This window comes from Octodon degus, unplaced genomic scaffold (assembly GCF_000260255.1).
Source record: "Octodon degus isolate 3935 unplaced genomic scaffold, OctDeg1.0 scaffold00007, whole genome shotgun sequence".
Taxonomy (NCBI): Eukaryota; Metazoa; Chordata; class Mammalia; order Rodentia; family Octodontidae; genus Octodon; species Octodon degus.
In genome coordinates this window covers 27,829,055-27,849,831 of record NW_004524583.1, presented here as the reverse complement: position 1 = coordinate 27,849,831, position 20,777 = coordinate 27,829,055, and the positions used below count along the sequence as shown (strand labels likewise).

Genomic DNA, 20,777 nt, shown 5'->3' with positions numbered 1-20,777 from the left:
TCCGGTTTCCACACCGAGGCCCTTCCTTGTTCCCGAGTTTAGGATACGAAGCCCTGCCGGATCCCAGGTCTAGGCGCCAGCGCCCCGCCCCACTTCCGGTAAGTCCGCGGAAGCCCCGCCCCCTGGTCTCAGCTAGGACGCTCCGTCCTGAAGGTCCGTCGGGTCTAGCTGGTCTCGCGTGGGTCCTGCAGCGAGGGCGCCGCGGCGCAGACCATGGAGGGCGCGCCGGCCGTGCCCCGCCTGCCCCCCCACGACCCGAACACGCCGGCGCTGTCGGTGGTAGACATGCACACGGGCGGCGAGCCCCTGCGCATCGTGCTGGCCGGCTGCCCCGAGGTGGTCGGGCCCACGCTGCTGGCCAAGCGGCGCTACATGCGCCAGCACCTGGACCACGTGCGACGCCGGGTCCTGCTCGAGCCCCGGGGCCACCGGGACATGTACGGGGCGGTGCTGGTGCGCAGCGAGCTGCCCGACGCGCACCTGGGCGTGCTGTTCCTGCACAACGCGGGCTACAGCTCCATGTGCGGCCACGCCGTGCTGGCCCTGGGCCGCTTCGCGCTGGACTTCGGGCTGCTGCCCGCGCCCCCCGCCGGCGCGCGCGAGGCCCGCGTCAACATCCACTGCCCCTGCGGGCTGGTGGCCGTCTTCGTGGCGTGTGAGGACGGCCGCAGCTGTGGCCCGGTGCGCTTCCACAGCGTCCCGGCCTTTGTGCTGGCCTCAGGTAACCCGCGGGCGCCCCCTGTGGGGAGACGCGGCAGGGGCGCAAACTAACTGCGGTGCCGCTAGCCCATGCTGCGTAGTCGCGATTAACCAGAAGTAAACTCCAGATCGCTGCAGACGAGGGTCAGCATCTCAGCCTCGTAGTTTTGGTGCGTGCAATTGAGTGAGCCTACAGATCTCTACCCCCGAGCCTGCGTGCGGGAAGCCCCCTCCGACAGAATGCCCTGCTTCGTTGTGCAGGGCCTGGTTCTGCATTTTCAGGCGTTCCTAGAGATTCCATAGCTGAATGAAGCATGGGAAGCGAGAGTCCAAGGAAAGATCAGAGGATGGAACGTTTACCAGGGTTCTGGGCTGGCCCAGGATATGTTTAGCAGACACGTGAGTCGCTCAAACAAGTGACTAAATGTAGTCTCCTTTCCATCTGTCAAAAGTGACTCATTTTCGAAAAGGAAAGAAAAAGAATGAAGCAACTCATAAGTGACATTGTGAATGTTGCTGCTTTATTCTTTAAAGTACAGGAACACTGCCTAGGACAAATTTTGACAGCTCTGTGCATCCTTTGGAAAATTATTTAGCCTCCCTGAGCCTTTTTCTTCATTTGTCTTATGTTAGTGTTTTTGTCATATGCAAGAGTCTTACAATTTTAAAATTATACAAAATGGATATCTCAAGATGAAAAGACTGGAAGATACAGGATTATATACTATACCTTAGCATATCACATCTTTAGAAGGTGTTGGTGGATTCCCTAATACAGATCCTCATTTGTCATATAAAGCAGGACATTTGGAGAACTGCAGTCCTTACAAAGAGGGAGATCCTTCCAGCGGACAGCATGATGCCTGGTATTTGGTCTCCCTGAGCTGTCCCTCTAAGAGGCTGAATTCTAGCATAAAGAATGCTTTAGTATTGGAGATTGGAATGAGCTGAGAGTAGATCTAATTCATCCAGGAACAGGGTTATTGTTCCTTTTCTTCAGAGTATCAAGCCATACAAATCATTCAGTTAGAAAGTTGATCTTGATTCTGCTTGAAGACTTGGCTTCCAGATTAACCAAATCATGAATGATACCATTAGCACGGGTTTGTCACCACAGGCCAAATGTCCAAGTTGGTGAACACCTGGCAAAACTGATACGTTCCCTTTAGGAGACAGTGGTGTCACATTCAGATTGGCATTTGAGGGAGTCGGTTGATATTTAGGTTTTGTCTTAAGAACTTCAGCAGTTTAATTAGCATGCCTACCCACTTTCCCCCCAAGCAACTCCAGCAGATTAAAGGCTCTGGATTTTGTGGAAATTGACAGCTGGCTGCAGCGTCACCATGGACCTGGATTGGTTAGGGCAGGTGCAGCCAACCCCTTGTGTGCAGTAGTTATGAGTGTCACAATGCAACCGTGCAATAATTAGTGGACATTAATGACCACCTAGCTATTAAGGAAATTAAATCCTATATTCTTTACTTTGAAAATGCATAAAAGGCAGGGGCCACCTTCGTTCAGGAACAGTGCTCTGCCTTCCAGGTCCTTGTGATCTTGTGACAGTCAGTGCCTCAGTGTCACAGTCTGAAATGAGGACCTCAGAGGGTTGCTGAATTCAGCTCCAATCCACTGTGCTAAAACGCGAGGTCCTTTGTTTGCCACTTGTTCTAAGTATTGAGAACAGTAGGTAACGAATAAATGCTTGTTGAATGAGTAGCTAAATACATAATATTTGAAGACTGCTAATTGACAAATATAAATGCCCGATCCTCTTGAAAATTGTTTTCCTACTGAAATTAAACTGTATTTAAAAAATTAGTGCATGGAAGTAACTTTGATGGACAAGTGGTCCATTTTGAAGATGAAATAAAATCAGAGGTAGAGTGCCCATCCTAAGAAAGCCTAACTGCCCATCCTAAGAAAGCCTAGCTCCAGATTTCAGAGTGGACCAGAGAGCAGTTGAGGGCTCAGCGTTGTGTTTCCTGGAGCCAGTGTCCTCGCTGTGCCTGGCCTGGGGATTGGCGGCCAGTGCACTGCTGGGGTGCACAGTCCAGGAAGGGGGCAGGTGGGCCCGGCCACAGCCTGGCACCCGTGCCCTAGGATAGGTGCCAGTTTGTGCTGTGCCCACCGGAAAGCCTTAGCATCCACATTCCAGTAGTCCTTAATTTCTGTCTTCGTGCTCACTCTTCTTTCATTAAACCTGCTTTTCATGACAGTGTTACATCAGCATCGAGATAAAGCTTTTTTTCTTTCTTTTTCATTTTTGGTACTGGCGATCGAACCCAGCACCGTGGCCGTGAAGTCCACGCCCAGCTCTTCTGAGGCAGGGGCTCACTGAAACACTAAATTGTATCTGTTCGAGCAAAGTTTTCTTAAGAGTCAGCAGTGCGTTGGGAAGGAGAGGCCTTTGGCCTCTGCTGACACAACGGGCAGCCCAAGTCCGCCCACCTGAGCGGAGGCTCCCTCCCGCTCCTCTCCTGCTTGGCTGCCCCTGCCCCATGCCCTCCTGGGTGCCGGGAAGTTCGCACAGGCCCTTCTGCAGTCAGGGAAAGGAATGGCTGCAGGCTGGTAGGAATATTTCCCCCTCTGGGACACTTGCCTTTCCCCCGAAAATCTGTAAAACAGAAATCCTGATCATGTGCCTCCCCCTTAGACAGTGGCCTCCGTGCGGCCTTGGGCTGGCGAGGAGGGAGACAGGAAGGAGTGTGTGAGGAGTGAAGAGCGTTTCAGTGTCCTAAGATAGCATCCAGACCCATTCCTGTGGAAATACAGGCAAGGGACTTCAAACAGCTGGCCTTCAAGGGAAGCTTTCAGCGTGTCGGGGGCTTACAACGCGCAGATAAAACCCTGGATGCAGAATGGTGCCGCAGGGGCCAGCCGCTCGACCGTGGCCTTTCCTCTGAGCACTTGCTTGAAGGACACTGCGGGAGATGATATGTAGATAAATGTTTGGGTCTAATTCATATAGAATAGTATTTTTAAAATTTTTGTTGTGACATTAGAGCTGAAGAAAGCCAATTTGTCAATAGGAATCCAATACTATCTTTAACCATCTCGTGGTTCAGTCAGGAACCTGTGTGGTATCTGCTATTGATGTCCCAGGGCTTTTGTTTCTCGCCTCTCTGAGGTTTTCTAGAAGGGAGTCTCAGAGTGACAAACACTTGTGACTGGAGAAACGGTGCGCAGATGTTACCTGGCTCACACAGCAGCATCAAGATGCACCTCGCTTCATTTACCTGATGCTTGCTCGTTTAGAAAATGAATTTCTACTTCATTCCTTTTCATGACAAGAAAATTGCCCTCCCCCTGAATAAACGTATTTAAAATACTGTGAGTTTTTGCTAAAATACTGACACTTGTTTTCCAAACACTTCTTTTTAGATCTCATAGTGGATGTTCCTGGTCATGGAAGGGTTATGGTGGACATCGCATATGGTGGCGCGTTCTACGCCCTCGTCAGTGCAGGAAAGTTAGGGCTCGATGTCTGTGCTGCAAAGACAAGGGACCTCGTGGACGCCGCGAGTGCAGTGACCACGGCGGTGAAAGCTCAGGTCTGTGCAGCCTTGGCCTCCACACCCAGCACCCCGTGGCCTGGAGCCGTGAAGTTTCCATGGCTGAGAGACCCTGATCCTGCACATGTGTAACTTCTGGCAGTACTCAGACGGGGTCTTGAGATACTGGCTTAGCAGTATGGCAGGCTTAGCTACAGTAGACCCCTGGGGAGTTCTAGCTCTGCTGCTTACAGCGTTCGTGCAGTAAATGTTTTTAGGGTATTGTGAGTGAAGTGAGCCAGTGTGTGGACTCAGTGTACTGCCTGGCCCATGATCAATGGTCAGTAAGTATGGCAGTAAGTGATAACTATTATCTTCATTAATATGTGTATGGTAATATGATTTATGGTAAGTGACAGTAGTCCATTGAGATGTGTTTTGCAATATGAGGTTCATTTTTCTGAAAAGCTTGAGAATAATGAGTGTAAATTCAGCTTACAGATATTTTCATTGGGTCTGATAAGGCTCTCATGAAAGACAGTGATTCCTACTTAGTGAATTTTTCTTTTATTGCTAAGAACTTGCTTAACTTCAGGTAACTAGCTTTTGCTCAGGAAGAAACTATTCTGATAATAAAATCAGTTTAGGTTAACAAGTCTAGGTTATTTCTTTCATTTCTAGCACATGTGCTATTTTACCTTCAGAACCCATGGGCAGAACACAGTATTTAAATGTTTTGGCATAGAAGGATTTAATTAGTAGCAGTAAAAAATAACTAAGATAGTGCTTGACATATTTGCATAAATATGGCCCATTTCACACTCTCAGTGTTTTAATTTGATATAATTTATAACTCAGGTATTCCAAAAATGATCATTTTGGGAGAACTGTTAATATCAGTGTGTGGAGTTATCACGGTAACTTCTAAAGCTCTGTATTTGTCAGTTTTTTGTTTCATTCAGCAGACAGCTAATAACTGAACATTTTGGCACAAGATAACCCCACCTCATTTTAAATTAAATTGTGGGAGACAGTTGTCTTAGTAGATGGAGTGGTTCTGAACCCACCTTAAAGCCCCAGCTCCTTACAGGTGGCGGTGGCAGCGGAGCCGGGATTCTGTTGTTGAGTGGCAGATGGCAGGGCGGCTCTGTGAGCTCACATCACTGATGCAGACTGAGGACGGGCCGCTTGCAGAGTGAGGGGCTAACTCACCTTCATTCATTTTTCTTGCAAACATTTGCCAAGAACTCACTGCGTGTCAGACACTGTGACTGACGCTGCAGCCTCACAAGAAGAACAAACCCCACCTCCCAGAAGCTTGGCCTAGTGGGAACAAGCACCCCTACGAACAGGGTGTTGTTGGGGTGTGCTGTTATCTCAGAGGTCAGAGAACAGAAAACCAGGATCAATACGCAGCCCTGCTTAGTGTGGGCTTTGATGGGCTCTCAAATTGTCCAGTTGTTTTAAATGACAGGTAAATGGGGATGGAATGTACTAATTACAAGAATATATGAGAAAGTTAGAGTAATCTCATACTCTAGGGCACTGCAGAAATCCAAGGAACGTAGACAACTAGACTTCCCAGAACCCTGGCACAGTGAGGACACCTTTGGGCCCCGGGCGGCCTCAGCCTCTTGCTGGTACCTGCTTCAGCCTGTGTGCGTCTTCTAAGACTTCCTCCTCTGAGGTCCTTACGGTTTTTTACGTCCACTTGCTTCTGCACCTCAGGTTGGGATCCTGTGTTTGCCCGTGGCCTCGCACCATCCTTGTCTCTTGCTGGTGTTAACTTCCACTCTGGACTCTCACTGTGACTGGCTTTCCACATTCTCCTCTTCGGGCTTTTCACGTTGACCACACGCTACGCTTAGCTCAGCCACTGCCAGCCTGTAGCCCGACCGCCCTGAGGTCTGTGCTTCGGTGTGTGTGTCGGTGTGTGGGGAATGGAAATAAAACAACAGTTCCTGTAGCTGAGGGTATATTTGGAGCGGTTTCTTTAGAAGGATCTCAAACTATGATAAAAATCACAATTTCCAATAAAATTATTTATCTAGAGAATAACAGTAATATCTAGTGTTTGTGCCCTGCTCTAACATATCTGGGAATACCTTATCTACATTATTTGTGAAGATAAATTTGAATCAATATTTATTTTACACATGGTTATTTCATCATTGTTATTTTACAGTTTGAGATTACTCACCCAGAGAGCGAAGACCTCGCCTTTCTATATGGAACCATATTAACAGATGGGAAGGATGCTTACAATGAGGAACCAACCACCAACATCTGTGTATTTGCAGATGAACAGGTATTAAAGCCAGAATTGTTTGCAGACACCAGGACTGTAGCTTGCGCCTCTGAACATCCTTGTCATCGTGTGCTCTGACCAGGTTGACAGAAGCCCCACCGGCTCAGGAGTGACAGCCCGCATCGCTCTGCAGTACCACAAAGGCCTTCTAGGCCTGAACCAGCCCAGGACCTTCAAAAGCAGCGCGACCAGCTCGGTGTTCACAGGCAGCGCTGTGAGGGTGAGCACCCCTCGTTTCCTGGGTGTGAACGTGTTGTGGGTGGGACGGAGAGGCCTGTGTTTTGGGAAGGGTCCTCCACTTGGCTCTCAGAAGAGCCCCAGCGAGCTTCACATGGGTCTGCAAGATGAGAATTGTGCTAATGACGCCAAGAGGCCGTTTGCCTTCTCCCTTTCCCTCAGGAGGGTTCAGGGGCATTCAGAGGTCACAGAGGGTGGTACTTTCAATTGAATGCAACAGATGTCAGAATCCAGCTGTCTTCTCTAAGCCGCGATGCAAGAGGCTTGCAAACATGTAAAACAGTGCCACTTTCCTCATTAATTTTTTTCTTTTGCAAAATTAATTTTCACTTTTTTTTATTAATATGTAATAGGCTTATTTTCAAGTGAGGCAGTGAACAAATATATTCACAGTATAGTAAATACTGATAAATAAAGCCTGCAGGGCTTTTAGGGCATCCTTAAGATTTAAGGTATAAAGGGTTCCTGAGAATCTATTTGCAGATGAACAGGTATTAAAGCTGGAATTGTTCACAGACACGAGGACTGTGTAGCTAGCGCCTCTGAACATCCTTGTCGTCATGTGTTCTGACCCAGGTTGACAGAAGCCCCACTGGCTCAGGAGTGACAGCCCGCATCGCTAAATGGTTTGAAAACCATTACGAGTTGGAGGGCTGGCAAAATAGCTCAGTGGATTAAAGCGCCTGCAAGCAGGCGCAGGTCAGAGGGTTCAATCCCCAGCTGCCATGCTGGCCCCACCTCCAGGGCGAGCTGAGAGGGCGATTGAGACTGCGTGTGGGGGTGTGCACCTGTAATGCCAGCACTTGGGAGGCTGTAAGCAGGAGAATCACTATGAGTTCGATCTAGTAGTGAAACCCTGAACACCCTGTAGACCCTTCCCTAAAAAATACAGGAAAAAAAAAAAAAAAGAATTTTAAGAGTTTGGAGGTTCTTGTGTGTGTGGTTCTATAAAAGTGTTTTTTTCATTTTATGTAATATATAAAGCCAAGAAAATTTGAAGAAAGTGGAATTTTTGTAATGAAGTCACATTTTAAATGTAGAAGCTGAGCTAATAAACCTCATAGTAGTAAGCGAAATTTGCAGAACAATTAATCTGCAGCGAGCAAGTTAACCCAATGAATCATGCGGTCCTTTATCATAGTGAACAGCCTTTCCTAACTCGCGTTTTCAAGGCCCCTCCCGACCTCCCTCCACATGCCACTCCTGTTTCCCTTCGCAGTTACGATGACACCACCATCAGTACTTCCAAGCCACACGTTACGGCCATATTCCTAATTCTTTACTTACTACCTTCATTGGTCAGCAGGCAAAGTGTCTCTGTCTTATGTTCTCCCACTACCTAGTGACTGCGGGTTTAATCAGTGAATCTAGGTTATCTCTTAACAGATTTCTGGGCTTCTAATATTTTTTCCCCCACCCCAGTTTGTCCCATACTTTAAAGCTAAATTTATCTAAAACAACATGTACCCGTGTCACTGTCCTTAACATCCTGTTATTTCCATTGCCTGCAGGATTAACCCTTGGGTTTTTCTTAGAATGAAAATAATCAAGAGTACAATTTGTACATCAGATTCAGCATGTGTGCAGTATTTTGCTTTTGGTTTTGGTACTGGGAATCGAACCCAGGGTCTCATGCTTGCCGGGCAGGTGCTGCGCCACTGAGCTACACCCCCAGCCTGCAGTGTTTTCAGAGTATGTTCTCTTCATCTTTTCTCAGGAAGCAAAATGTGGAGATTTCAAAGCTGTTATCGTGGAAGTATCCGGACAAGCCCACTACACAGGTACAGCAAACTTTACGGTAGAAGACGATGACCCACTGAAAGACGGGTTTCTCCTCACGTGACCTCCGCCAGGGCTTGAACAGCTTTTGTTCTAAAGTAATAATTACTTGTAAGTAATGCTTTCTCAAAATTATGTGAAAACCAATGTCTACTTATTCACATGAGCTAATTTCCATTCTTAAAATAATATACTGTGGCTAAATAGAAAGTCATTATACTTCATATTTACTAATATATTTTGGTACAAAAATCACTTAAGTCTAGCATGTAAAGTGCCAAAAATTCAGAAAAAAATTTTCTAAGCTATTAACATTCTGAGTAAAATTAAGATCTTTTAAAACATTACTCTATGGTAATGACTATATTTTGTTCTAAAAGTTCTCCGAATAATATCTGAAATTGTAGTCATCTCAGTGGAGCTTACAAGTCCGCTGTCGTAGCGTTCTATCTTGCGACGAGTAATGCCCTGTAAAGGAGCCGGCTGACAGGATGAGCAGTCTTAGCATGCACAGCCAGGGAAGGCCCCGTGGGACAAACTGCTTTCACTTGGCATCCTTGCAGCAGCTGAGGTGTGCTGCGTGCCTCAACACCAGCTCCTACAGGGACTGGACAGCCGTAAATTGATTCTGAGAAAAAAAACCAACCTAGTAATTAGGTTTTTGGCACCTCTTTCAGGCTTCCTGGGAGGAGTTAAGGACAGCTCAAACTCAGAGCCGCATGAATGCTAAGCATATACAGTAGCCCCAGCCTCTTTCAGCTTTTACAGAAGAGGTTGCTTACTACTAACTGAAATGCAGGTACTTGTTAGAAATGAGAGAGTCAAGGGCCGGCGTGATAGTCCAGTGGACTAAGCACCTGCTTAGGCAAGTGCAGGGACTGGGATTTGATCCCTGGCCCCACGTGCCCCACCGGCCCCGCCCCCGGGTGCAGTGAGCTGCCTAGCGAGGTTGGGCATGGTGGTGCACGCCTGTAATCTCAGCACCGGGGAGGCTGACAACAAGAGGATCACTACAAGTCCGAGCTGCGTAGTGAGACCCTGCATGAAATACATTAAAGGAAAGAAAGGAGTGAATTACAAGGGTATGAGTTACACTTTTCAGCTGCGTGCTCGGTAGATTGAAAACATGAAAGAAATGCTCATGACAGTTAATACGTCTCACTAGTTAGTACTGCTCTGTGTGCCTTGCTCGCTGCCCAGGATCATAAATGGACGCACTTGCTCTCGGCAGATTCGTAGTGAAGCAGTAACGGTATTCACCTCTGAGCATGCGGAAAGTGAGTTCACTGTAACTGGTGTTGTCACCAGCAAGTCAGTACTAACCCAGTGACTGGGTCTGTGGTTTAATTACCTGACCAAAAGAAAAACTATAAAGTTACAATTTTGACTTTCCTATTGTCAAAAAATGTTAATGCTGCTTTTTACTCAGCCATCATAAAATTCTGTGACAAAATCATTTACCTCCAAGAAATGACAGTACCACTAATACAGTGTAATCAATCAATTTTCTACAGATTACATTAACTGTACTTTTTTAAGAAATAAAGTCAGAACCACTATTCTCTCAAAATCTTCTATCACATTAATTTGAAAAAATACATTGTTCTTAAGTTAGATTTTGTAGCATTTTCTAATGTGCTGCATCCACAGTCTCTACTTTAATGAAGTTCGTGTGATGGTTGATTGAATGGGAGGAGCTCAGTATGCTCAGCAATTCCACAGCCTACTTGTAGAGACCACCCAAGGGCGGCTTGTCCCTTGGATGGGACGAAGGGGAAATGAAGACGGGCGGGTCTAAGGCACGCCAGCGTGTGCCGTCAGCTTGGGGGTCACCGTCCGCCTGCCAGCTCAGATCCTTCAGTCTTCCATAGCAGACCCTTCACCTGCTGATAGACTCACACGGGACACCGCAGTGAGTTCCAGACCTTCGGCTAGATCCTTCAGTCTCCAGTGTGCAGACACCCCTAGTTAGGTTGGCACTGTGAGCCAGTCTGGTAAATTCCTGCACATTTGTATACCTTGTGTCGTGTCTGTTTCTATAGCAAACACTAACCGATACAGTGCATACTAGCATCCCATGGCTATCCATTCCGGGGAGTTCTATCCTTGCCGTTATGTGGAACGGTCAATTTTTGATGACAAAAACAAGCAGATGGTTTGGGGCCAGTTTTAATCCTGTTTGGGCATTGTCAGAGACAGCTCGTGGAGGATCAGCCTCCCCGGGGCAGGCCTGGCCTGGCTCACCAGTGTGGGTCAGTGTCTGTGTTCCATCGTACGGGTGAGGGAGGGAGATGCAGGTCACTCCCCTTCCCTAGGGCCTTCCGAGGCTGTGAGTCTAGGACTTCCAACTGCAGTCTGATACTTCCTAGCATACTTCTCCTTGAAGATAGGACAGCCGGAACTTATTCAAGATAAGATACTTCCGTGAAGATGTTACATTTTTCTTAAACATTAAAAGATACATATTCACTAATGCTTCCTAAGATCTAGTCTGAGCCAGAGCCTAAGCCCTGCTGTACGAGGAATCCTGCTCTGTACTTCACCCTCTCTTGGAGTGAAAACCCTAGTGATGTGCACTCCCCCGGCCCCACGTGTCTCGGCGGTCGCACAACCGTACTAGTCACCTTCTAGTTCAGTGATGGAGAACCTTTCAGAGACCGAGCGCCCAAACCGCCCAGTGCCAACACTGCAGCTAAAGCTGAAGGTCTGAGTCTCAGCTGCTGAGCAACGTGGCTCTCTTGCGCGCTGCAGCACGCCTGCTGGGGCTTCGCTTCCTCTGTTCCGACGTTGCTCCTCTTAACTCGCCCGTCTCCACAAGGGTCTCCCCTCATCAACTCCGCCGTGTAGTGGCTCTGTCTTCTCCTCACCAGTCTCTTCCCTGAAGTATTAAGACCTCATTACAAACAGAATGAAGCAAACATCCCTGTGCCTTCTCCTTTAGCTTGCTCTCACTCTAGCCCCATCTTTTGGGGTTCCAGCATCCAGACTTCTTACTGTGCCCACTGGGTGCTTTCCGTTGCCTCCATTTACTCTTTAGCAGCAATGGTGGTTCTTCCTCTTCTCATGTTGCCCCTGCTTGACTGGATGCCAGCTCTGCTGTCATCGTGGGGTTTCAGGGCTCCCGAGTGAGTGCTGCTGTGTGCTCCCTGCAGGTAAGTGTGGTGCAGGTTCCCGCGCTTCTGGTGCTGTCCTCACCCACAGAGCCACTTAGTATGATGCCTGGGGAATTGGTTGGGGCCTTAGCATGGGGTGGTCTCATTCACACCCTCTTGGCATGCAGTTGTGTGAGCCATTGCCCATCTCTGTCATCCACTTCTCTTCAAAAGCTACGGTTCATACTGTCCTCTTACACCTGCTCACACAGCACTGTGTGTACGAAGTCACCTGGCAATGAAAACCATAGGTCTAATTCTTTAGGGCTGAGGTGAGGCGTTTCTAGTAAGTTGCTAGTAGGGAGACCACACTTTGAGTAGCAGAACTTTCTGACAACTTTTTCTTACATCTTGGCCTCACTTACAAGCAAGTCTCCCTACAAGGCAGCTTCTTTTGGCTCTGAAATACTGTACGTGAAGAGCCTGTTTTTCAGCTAAAGGGCAGAAGAACACATATAACTTGCAAAGTCAAAAGGAATGACTGAGGGCCAGGGAGATAGCTCAGTAGAATAAGTGCTTGCCTGGCAAGCGCAGGGTCCCGAGTTCAATCCCCAGTACCACACACACACACACACACACACACACACACACAAAAGGACTGAGAGAATTGCCATACCCTTTCTTCTGAAAAACTCAAAAAAAAAAAAGGACATAGCTGGTTTCTCAAGTAGACTGAAGTGCCTTGCTAATTACAACCACTCACCTTTGCTTCAACTGTTTAAGTTTCACTGCTTCCTGGATGCTGCATCTGTGGTTCCTCATTTTACTCCACATTCTGCACCTAACTTGACACATGGTGCCATGGTTTTCCTTCTCAAAGAGGCTGACAACCCCTCAGTTGCTACATCTTAACGTCCAGAGCCAACAGTGCAAATTCTTTACCTAAAGGGACAAACTACATTCATTTTCCTAGGAGGTGCCCCTCTTCCCAAGACCCCTAACTTGCTAATTGGCACTCCACCCAGCCCTCGAAAAAGCTGGGAATAACCCTGGTTTCATGCCCCCTCTGTCCTATCTGTGGGCGCTCCTGACTCAGCTGTGGCATGTGGGGCTTACATCAGTCTTTTGTCCTTCAATTAGTCACACCCTCCTTTCCTTCTACTTCCCCAACCTGTGTGGGGCTGCAGCACGCTGGCACTTTGGTCAGATCATCTCTCCAGGACCCAGGGTGCTGAGAAAGGGCACGGGCTTGGAGATAGACTGAAGCCAGAAGGTGATGGTGCTCGAGAAAAATGCCCTTGGTTAGTTTTGTCTTTCCCCAGACGTCTCTTGTTAGGGGAGTCGGGGGAGAAGCTGTCAGACTGAATATAATTTGAAGTTGCCATGTCCTAGTAATTTCTCATTTCTTATGTAAGCCAGGTCCTCCCTGTTGGTGATCTTTACAGCCGAGGAACAGGAATCCCTACACTACCAATCCCTACACTACCTCCTGAGCATCCCTTCTTTCCCCCCTGGGCTGCAGCACTGCCTTTTCTTCTGGATTATTTGTCCCAAAGTCACTCAAAACCCTTTTCTTATATCTAGCACATTGCTAAGTGCTAAGTACTAGCTAGATGCATAATACAGAACCAAATGAAGGGAGGCGGTAACATGTGGACGATCACAGCAATGTTCTGACAGGCAGTGGTTGTACGCCACCAGCAGAAAGTATGGAGTGCTGCGATGATAACCAGGAATGGGGCACGTGGGGGTAGAGCATGCCAGGTAAGTGGGATAATCTACACTGGGGCATTGGAGGGGTGGGAGCTTTCTGGACAGAGGGGATTGCTAGTGTAAATGCCCAGATGCAGGATTTAAGGAACTTGAAGAGGTCAGTGTGACTGCAAACCTGTCAAGAGCATTTGGCCTGCAGTGTGGAGTGGGGACCGGAGTAGGCAAGACCACCTGGGAGGTGACAGCAGTGGTCCAAAGAGAGAAAGCAAAGGTTCAGGTGCACAATGACGGTGGAAGCGAATGGCCAGAAAATGTTCAGCAAGTAAAGTCCCCAGATGTGCGGGATGGACTGGATGCGGGATGAAGTGGGGAAGGTATCAAGAAAGAATCCTAAGTTTTGGGCTTGTGAGTTTGATGGGTGAGGGCTCCATCTTTTGATACAGAACATTATCGAGCAGGGTATCCAAGGGAAATGGGAGGGGAGTCACGGCACCCTTCTGCATGATGAGGTGCTCCTGCATATCCTGGGCGATTCCACACCATGGGATCCATGGGCGAGAGCCCAGGTCACAGCCCTGCTTTGCCAGTAGGGCCTCCCTCAACGCAGCTCAGAACTGTAGCAGCCACACAGAAAGGGGCCCCAGTGAGTTCCATCGTTTATCTCTTCAAGCCCCACCCACCTGCATCTTAGGGTTCAGATCTGCTCGTCTTGCACATGCATCACATGTCCTTCCCCTCTTGGGAGGGAGAGTCCAGTGTCACATCGTGCCCCATCTTTATCAGCTGTCCTAGGATTCCATACTTACCACCCTGTAATACATTAGTTATTGCCTAAGACTGGAGGCCTCTGGGTAGAATCCTTCTGTTTTTTCCTAAAACCAAGCACGCTAGATGATTGTGTTTGCCAAATAGATGAATCTATGATCATTGTATTTTTGTCCTGATTCTCAACCAGGGTTGCTTTTGTCCTTCGGGAAATCTGTCAGTTCCTGCACTGGACATTTTTAGTTGTCAAGCTGGGAGAGGTGCTGTTGACATCTGATGCCCAGTGACTGGGGAGTACTCAGTGTCTGAGTGCCAAGGCCAGCCTCCCGACAGAGAAGCATCTGACCTGAAATGTCAGGGATGCTGAGGCTGAGAAGCCCAGTCTTACTTTACCATCTTAGAAGTACTTCTATCCAGCCTGAGCTTCATGGGGATAATTCACTTAAGTATTCAGAGCTCTAATATCACTGACCCCAAATGCCACATGTGTGCTACTCATTCCTCTCCACAAACCCTATTCCCCCTGAGCTACGATCTTTTCATATTTTAAAATTTTGAAACAGTCTTGCTAAATTGTCAAGGTTAAACTCAAGCTCCTGATCCTCCTACCTCTGCCTCCCAGAGTGCTGGGACTGGAGCTATGTCCACCACGCCTGCTGTTAGCTCTTTTTACATCAGTATTTCTGAAACTTGATGGCCCATCAGGGTAAGTTGGAGGGTTTGTTAAAGCATAGGGAGTGTCCGGTGCGGTGGCACACACCTGTGATCCCAGCACTCAGGAGGCTGAGGCAGGAAGGTGGCTGTAAGTTCCATATCAGCCTGGGCTACAAAGTGAGCTCAAGGCCAGCCTGAACTGCATAGCCTGACCCTACCTCAAAAAGTCACACACAACCCTGTCACATGTAGATGTGAGTGTGGTCACATTAGGTCCTTCCCAGCAGCCAGGTGGTGCAACTTCGAGCAGCCACCCCTTGTCTGTTCCCGTGTGCTCCTGTCAGGTGTCGGCTGCATCTCTCCTGGCTGGCAGCGCCTCAGACTCAAAGCACGCCACAGTGCAGAGCTCAGAGGAAGGGCGCCAGCAGATACAGTCCTTCCCTTCTCCTCAGGTGTTAGCCAGTTACCGGCCTCAGTTCCCGGGGCTTGAAAATGAGAGGAGTCCTTACACCAACACGCATCCCCTAGGTCCTCAGGGTCCTTGAGAATCAGGCCGGTGTAGACCCAGAAATCCTGGGAGCTGGCCAGGGGAATATGCATTTCTACGAGCACACAGTCTCAGTGTCCCCACCGTGGTCCTTAGGCCCCTTCACCCCCATCCACATGAAGATCCTGAACACCAGCGCAGGCCAACAGCGTCCGGCATGGACCAAGGCCCTCCTTAGGAACCTGAGCCTCTCGAGTTTAGGAACGAGTGTTTCCCACTTAAGGTCCTACATTCCTGCCATGGACACCCCTGGGAGCAAAGCCCTCCTCCCCCCCCGAACCCCCCCCCCCAGGCCACCTGAGCCCCACAGGAGCACCCTTGTGGAGCTATTCTTGGTGTGCGCGCAGCAGACCACACCGGATGGCCTGGGAGAGGCTGCGGCGGGGGCGGCTTTCCCTAGTACCAGGCTGGCGGCCCGCCCCGCGCTCCTGCGTAAACACGCGGTTCCCGCGGCAACGCCCGGAGCCCACGTCAAAGGCTCCGCAGGTCCGGGGCGAGCGCCCTGCACCCCTGCGGCCGGCGGCCGGTGCCCCGACGATCTGCCGCGCCCGGGTGCGGGATGCACAGGCCAGGGCATGGCCTCGCCGCGCCCCGGCGCCCCCTCCGTGCCCGGCGGGACGCCCCCCGCGCTCTGGCTTAGCTCCGCGGCGGCGGCGCTGGGGAACCGCAGCGAGGAGGCAGGCAGCGGCGGGCCCGGGGCGGCGCTGGCAGCGCAGGCGCTCGTGCTGCTGCTCATCTTCCTGCTGTCTAGCCTGGGCAACGGCGCCGTAGTGGGCGCGATCGTCAAGCACCGGCCGCTGCGCACGGTCACCAACGCTTTCGTGCTGTCACTGGCGCTGTCAGACCTGCTCATCGCGCTGCTCTGCCTGCCCGCCGCCTTCCTGGACCTGCTGGCGCCCCCCGGGGTCCCGGGGCTGTGGCGCGGCTTCTGCGCCGCCAGCCGCTTCTTCGGCTCGTGCGGCGGCATCGTGTCGTCGCTCAGCGTGGCGCTCATCTCGCTGGACCGCTACTGCGCCATCGCGCGGCCGCCGCGAGACAAGCTGGGCCGCCGCCGCGCGCTGCAGCTGCTGGCGGGCGCCTGGCTGGCGGCGCTCGGCTTCTCGCTGCCCTGGGAGCTGCTGCTCCCCGCGCCCCGCGGGCCCCCCGCCGCGGCGCAGAGCTTCCACGGCTGCCTCTACCGCACCTCCCCCGACCCTGCGCAGCTGGGCGCGGCCTTCAGCGTGGCGCTGGTGGTGGCCTGCTACCTGCTGCCTTTCCTGCTCATGTGCTTCTGCCACTTCCACATCTGCAGGGCCGTGCGCCTGTGTGACGTGCGCGTGCGGCCCGTGACCACCCACGCGCGCGCGCTGCGCTTCTTCCGCGAGGTGCGCACCGCCACCACCGTGCTCCTCATGATCGTCTTCGTCATCGGCTGCTGGGGCCCCCACTGCCTCCTTGTGCTGCTGGCCGCCGCCCGGCAGGCGCAGGCCGGCCGCGCCCCCTCGCTGCTCGACGTGCTGGCCGTGTGGCTGACCTGGGCCAACGGGGCCATCCACCCGCTCATCTACGCCATCCGCAACCCCAACCTCTCCATGCTGCTGGGGCGCAGCCGCGAGGAGGGGTACCGGACTAGGAACCCGGGCGCATTCCTGGCCGGCCAGAGCCCAGTTCTGCAGCTGAGGAGTCGCAGTCGCTTTCGGAACCGCTGCACGGGCCGGCTCAGGGCCTGCAGCAGGATGGCCTCCTCCGACCCAGCCAGCGGTGCGGGAGGAGACCTGGCCATGTGGGCCCGCAAAAACCCGGTTGTGCTTTTCTGCCGGGAGGGACCAGCGGAGCCTGGGACAGCAGTGGCTAAGCAGCCTAAATCCGAGGTCCGAGATACCAGCCTCTGAGGGCCAGCTTCGGAAGGCTCGTACAGGATTCCTCAGAGACTCGATTTCACAGAGCCAAACATTTGAAACTCGAAAGGCAGGGAGGGTTGCCACTTCCTCCACACAGCGTAAAAGACAGTGTACCCTTCTTCAAAGGTGTCCAAAGGAATGTAAAGTGCAAAAATTAAAAATCGTAAACCACACAGCCAAGCATTGTAAATTGTAAGTGCCAAAACACAAAACTCAACCATCACTGAAAAGCTATATTCCAAGAATCACACTGTGAAACACATCACTGAGTGCAATCAATGTATGTTCAAACAGCAGTTTCAGGAATGGCATCCCTGGGAGCTGCTGACCGCCCTTGGAACCACCAGCATCCAGCATCCGGCATCCAGCTGAACTTCAACATCCACAACCGCACTTCTGACCCTGGCTTCTGGGCTTAGCTTTGGGAGCAGAAAATGCGTATTCTTACCTAAATTGGTGCACCAAGCATATGATCTTTGTGAGACGTTTTAAAGTCAGATCCTATTTAAAACCATTTTAGAAATTTAAAAGGATGGTTTGTTACCAGTTGAAACGCAGGCAACTCAAAGTGTGCGCATAAAAAACTACAGCTGTTTTTATTAAGTATTCCAAAGCTGGGGATGTAGCTCAGGGTTAGAGTGCGTGCCTATCTTTGCTCGAGTCCCTGGGGTTGGTCCTCCACCTTGCAGGAAAAAAGAATGAAAAGTAAAGTATTCCAAGATTATACATACGGATTAACGTCCCTTCCTCCCCTACCCCCCAAATAATCTGCCTCTGGAAACTTGTGAGGGTTTGTCCTTACTTTAAACATTTTGCTCACTTCTAGGATGACACTGTCAGAATGCTTTGATATTAGAAAAAAAGACTTTCATAGTAGGAAAAGTTTTTCTTTTGTTGTAAATTTGATGTTTTCATGTAGTCAAACTAATTTGAAGTCACATTGATTGAACAAGGTGACTACTCTGTAAAGTAGCAAAGTTGGCTTTCCTATGTGACTTTTTAAATAACTAAAAGTGAATCCAAAGAGAAATTCGAATAGTTTGAGAAGTGGCCACATTGTTAGAACAACCATGGAGCTTTCTCAGAGGTCATGTCCTCCCCCACTTGGAAGTTTGAGTATTTTTAAATAGGCAATGGCTGCTTTATGGTTATGACATATAAAACACTCTAGTCCTCATCCAAAAGGGAGTCCAGGTGTCAGCTTATTATACGAAATAGGGTTTTAAAAACATAGCTGTGAGGTTGGAGAGGTACCACAAGCAAACCAAAAGTGGCTGCAGAAATGTGTTTTTACAGTGATTTAAAAGTGTAATTTAGAACTTGTGTACGTGAAATTTCTCACATCGGATGCCGCTGCATTCTGAATTTCTCAGTTTCTAAGATGATCTCCTGTTTATTCCACTTTCTTTATTTCCTTCCATCTTGCTCCTCTTTCCTTCAGTGTTTTGTGGACTTAACCTGGTTATGCAAAGACATTGTCTATCATGTAAAGATTTCCATGTGGTGGGGCCGGGGAGATGGCTCAGTGGAATAAGCACTTCCCTGGCAAGCGCAAGGGTCTGAGTTCAATACCGGGTTCCGTCAAAAAAAAAAAAGATTTCCATGTGGCATAACCAATATTATTTTCTTGTAAGATATCTAAGGGTGTTTGTCAGTATTTAAGTCTTTGTGTGACATGTTACTGTTTTGTAACCAAGAATGGAAATACATGCTTCCTGTCAGAGCAAAATATGTTTTAATTTTCCGCTTCTCTGAGTATCATCACAATCAGAAGTTTGTAAGGTATCCATGTATTTTGCCACACTTGGATATATTTCAGAGTGAATGAGATAATCTCTCCTCCCTAATATTTATTATTGTAAAACATACAGACAGTGCAACGGGACTAACATTTCACAGAAATCTGTAGTATTTTCTTGTTGAATAAAAAAAAGTATATTTTATGACACTGTGAAAAACAGCCTGGAGGGTGTAGGGAGAAATGGTGACATTGAGGTTGGGGAGATGGCTCAGTAGAATAAGTGCTTCCCTGGCAAGTACAAGGACTTGAGTTCAATCTTCAGTTCCACCAAAAAGGAAAAAAGGTAATGTCTCCAGCTACAGAGCAGATAATAGAATAGGAATTCAGCAATTGTAAACAGAAGGCAGAAAGAGAGCGAAGATGTAACGTGGGATGAAGTGGCCTGGTGTAAAGGGAAAGCTGGGCCATAGGAGGTGACCTGCAATGGCAGTAAGGACTTTAGGAAAGAGAAGCAGGACTGGGATGTGGTAGGGGTAAAGCTCTTGCCTTGCATGCACAAGGCCCGAGGTTTGATCCCTGGCACCCCCAAGAGAAAGAAAGAAGAAGCGCAATCCTCCCTTCAATGGAAAGTTTCAGAAAGGAAATGGCCCGGGAAAGAGGCCCTTCTGTTAGTGGTTATAAGAGTCAAAAGGTTTCTAATAAGTTCCTGGGTGATTTTCAACATCCGGTGTGTGTACACACATGCACACATGTGTGCTTAGTTTTCAATTTGCAGTTGTAAAACTATTCAGTGGTAGAAGTAGGACTCACACTGCAGCGTGTCCGGCCTGACAGCCCCCCATTCCCTTCTCTACCTTCTGGGCCCCTCAAAAGTCGATGTGCAGGGGCTGGTGAGATGGCTCAGTGGTCTAAAGCACCTACTTAGAACAAGCTTGGCAAAGCACGGGGACCACGGTTCAATCCCCCAGCACCACACGCCAGCCAGCACCGCCCCCTGGTGGGCTGAGCTGGCCACACACACACACACACACACACACACATAAATAAATAAATAAATAAATAAAATTAAAAAAAAAAAAAGTCGATGTGCAAGTCGAGCCTGGTGGCACACACCCGTAATCTCAGAACTAGGGAGGCAGAGGCAGGAGGATTGTTGCACGTTGGAGACCAGCCTGAGCTACAAAGTGGGGAAGAAAAGGTAGGACATTTTTCATAAAAGATTATTAGTGAAAGGAGGAGAATTTGGAAGCAAAGGATACGCTGATAAAGGTCAGCAGCCTACCTGCTTCACTGTAAATACTTAGAAATCAATGTCTTGGGTAAAAAGACAATAACATTCAAACAATCTCAGGTGTGGACCTTCCCTCATGCTTACAAAGAATATGCACTTGTATGACTTAGTGGGAGAAGGAAAAAGAGAAACATAATTATTGGGACTAAATATCACAATGTGAAGGTCAGAATATAATCCTTCATCTCCTTTTGCTCTCAGTTTGAGTATTTCGTTTGGGCTGCAACAATCACAGCAACAAGTGGCGCTCAGTGCAGAATGCACATAAGCCCACTAATCTTCAGAACAGCTTTAGGAAGGAGGACTGTTACTCTTCTTTTTCCAATTTTACAGATTTGAAAAGAAAAAGCAAGGGGGCTGAGGAGATAGCTCGGTGGCCTAAGCATCTGCTTGGCAAGTGCAAAGACTGGGCTTTGATACCCCAGTACCATATGCCACGTTAAGTCAGTCACTGAAACTGGGCATGGTGGTGCAGGCCTGTAACCCCAGTGCTGGGGGAGACTGAGACAGGATGACCACTATGAGTCTGAGCTGTGTAGTGAGACCTTGTACCAAATAAATAAATAATAGATTAAAAAAA

General features: G+C 49.2%; 2 protein-coding genes across 2 annotated transcripts; both read left to right on the top strand.

Moving 5' to 3' along the window:
* Positions 1-125: 125 nt before the first annotated feature.
* Positions 126-9,396, top strand: L3hypdh (trans-L-3-hydroxyproline dehydratase). Its single transcript, XM_004624940.2, has 5 exons — positions 126-721; positions 4,081-4,250; positions 6,376-6,498; positions 6,581-6,718; positions 8,453-9,396. Exons 1-5 carry the CDS (start codon positions 214-216, stop codon positions 8,576-8,578), a joined length of 1,065 nt encoding a protein of 354 aa, XP_004624997.1. The 5' UTR covers positions 126-213; the 3' UTR covers positions 8,579-9,396.
* A 5,936-nt stretch (positions 9,397-15,332) lies between these two features.
* Positions 15,333-17,208, top strand: Gpr135 (G protein-coupled receptor 135). Its single transcript, XM_004624939.3, has one exon. It carries the CDS (start codon positions 15,333-15,335, stop codon positions 17,154-17,156), a length of 1,824 nt encoding a protein of 607 aa, XP_004624996.2. The 3' UTR covers positions 17,157-17,208.
* The last annotated feature ends 3,569 nt before the right edge of the window (positions 17,209-20,777 follow it).

Bases quoted from the DNA above. Each gene is read 5' to 3' on its own strand.
- L3hypdh (XM_004624940.2), top strand. From the start codon at position 214: ATGGAGGGCGCGCCGGCCGTGCCCCGCCTGCCCCCCCACGACCCGAAC. The intron at 722-4,080 runs GTAACCCGCGGG...ACTTCTTTTTAG, and splicing joins GGCCTTTGTGCTGGCCTCAG to ATCTCATAGTGGATGTTCCT. The intron at 4,251-6,375 runs GTCTGTGCAGCC...GTTATTTTACAG, and splicing joins CCACGGCGGTGAAAGCTCAG to TTTGAGATTACTCACCCAGA.
- Gpr135 (XM_004624939.3), top strand. From the start codon at position 15,333: ATGCATTTCTACGAGCACACAGTCTCAGTGTCCCCACCGTGGTCCTTA.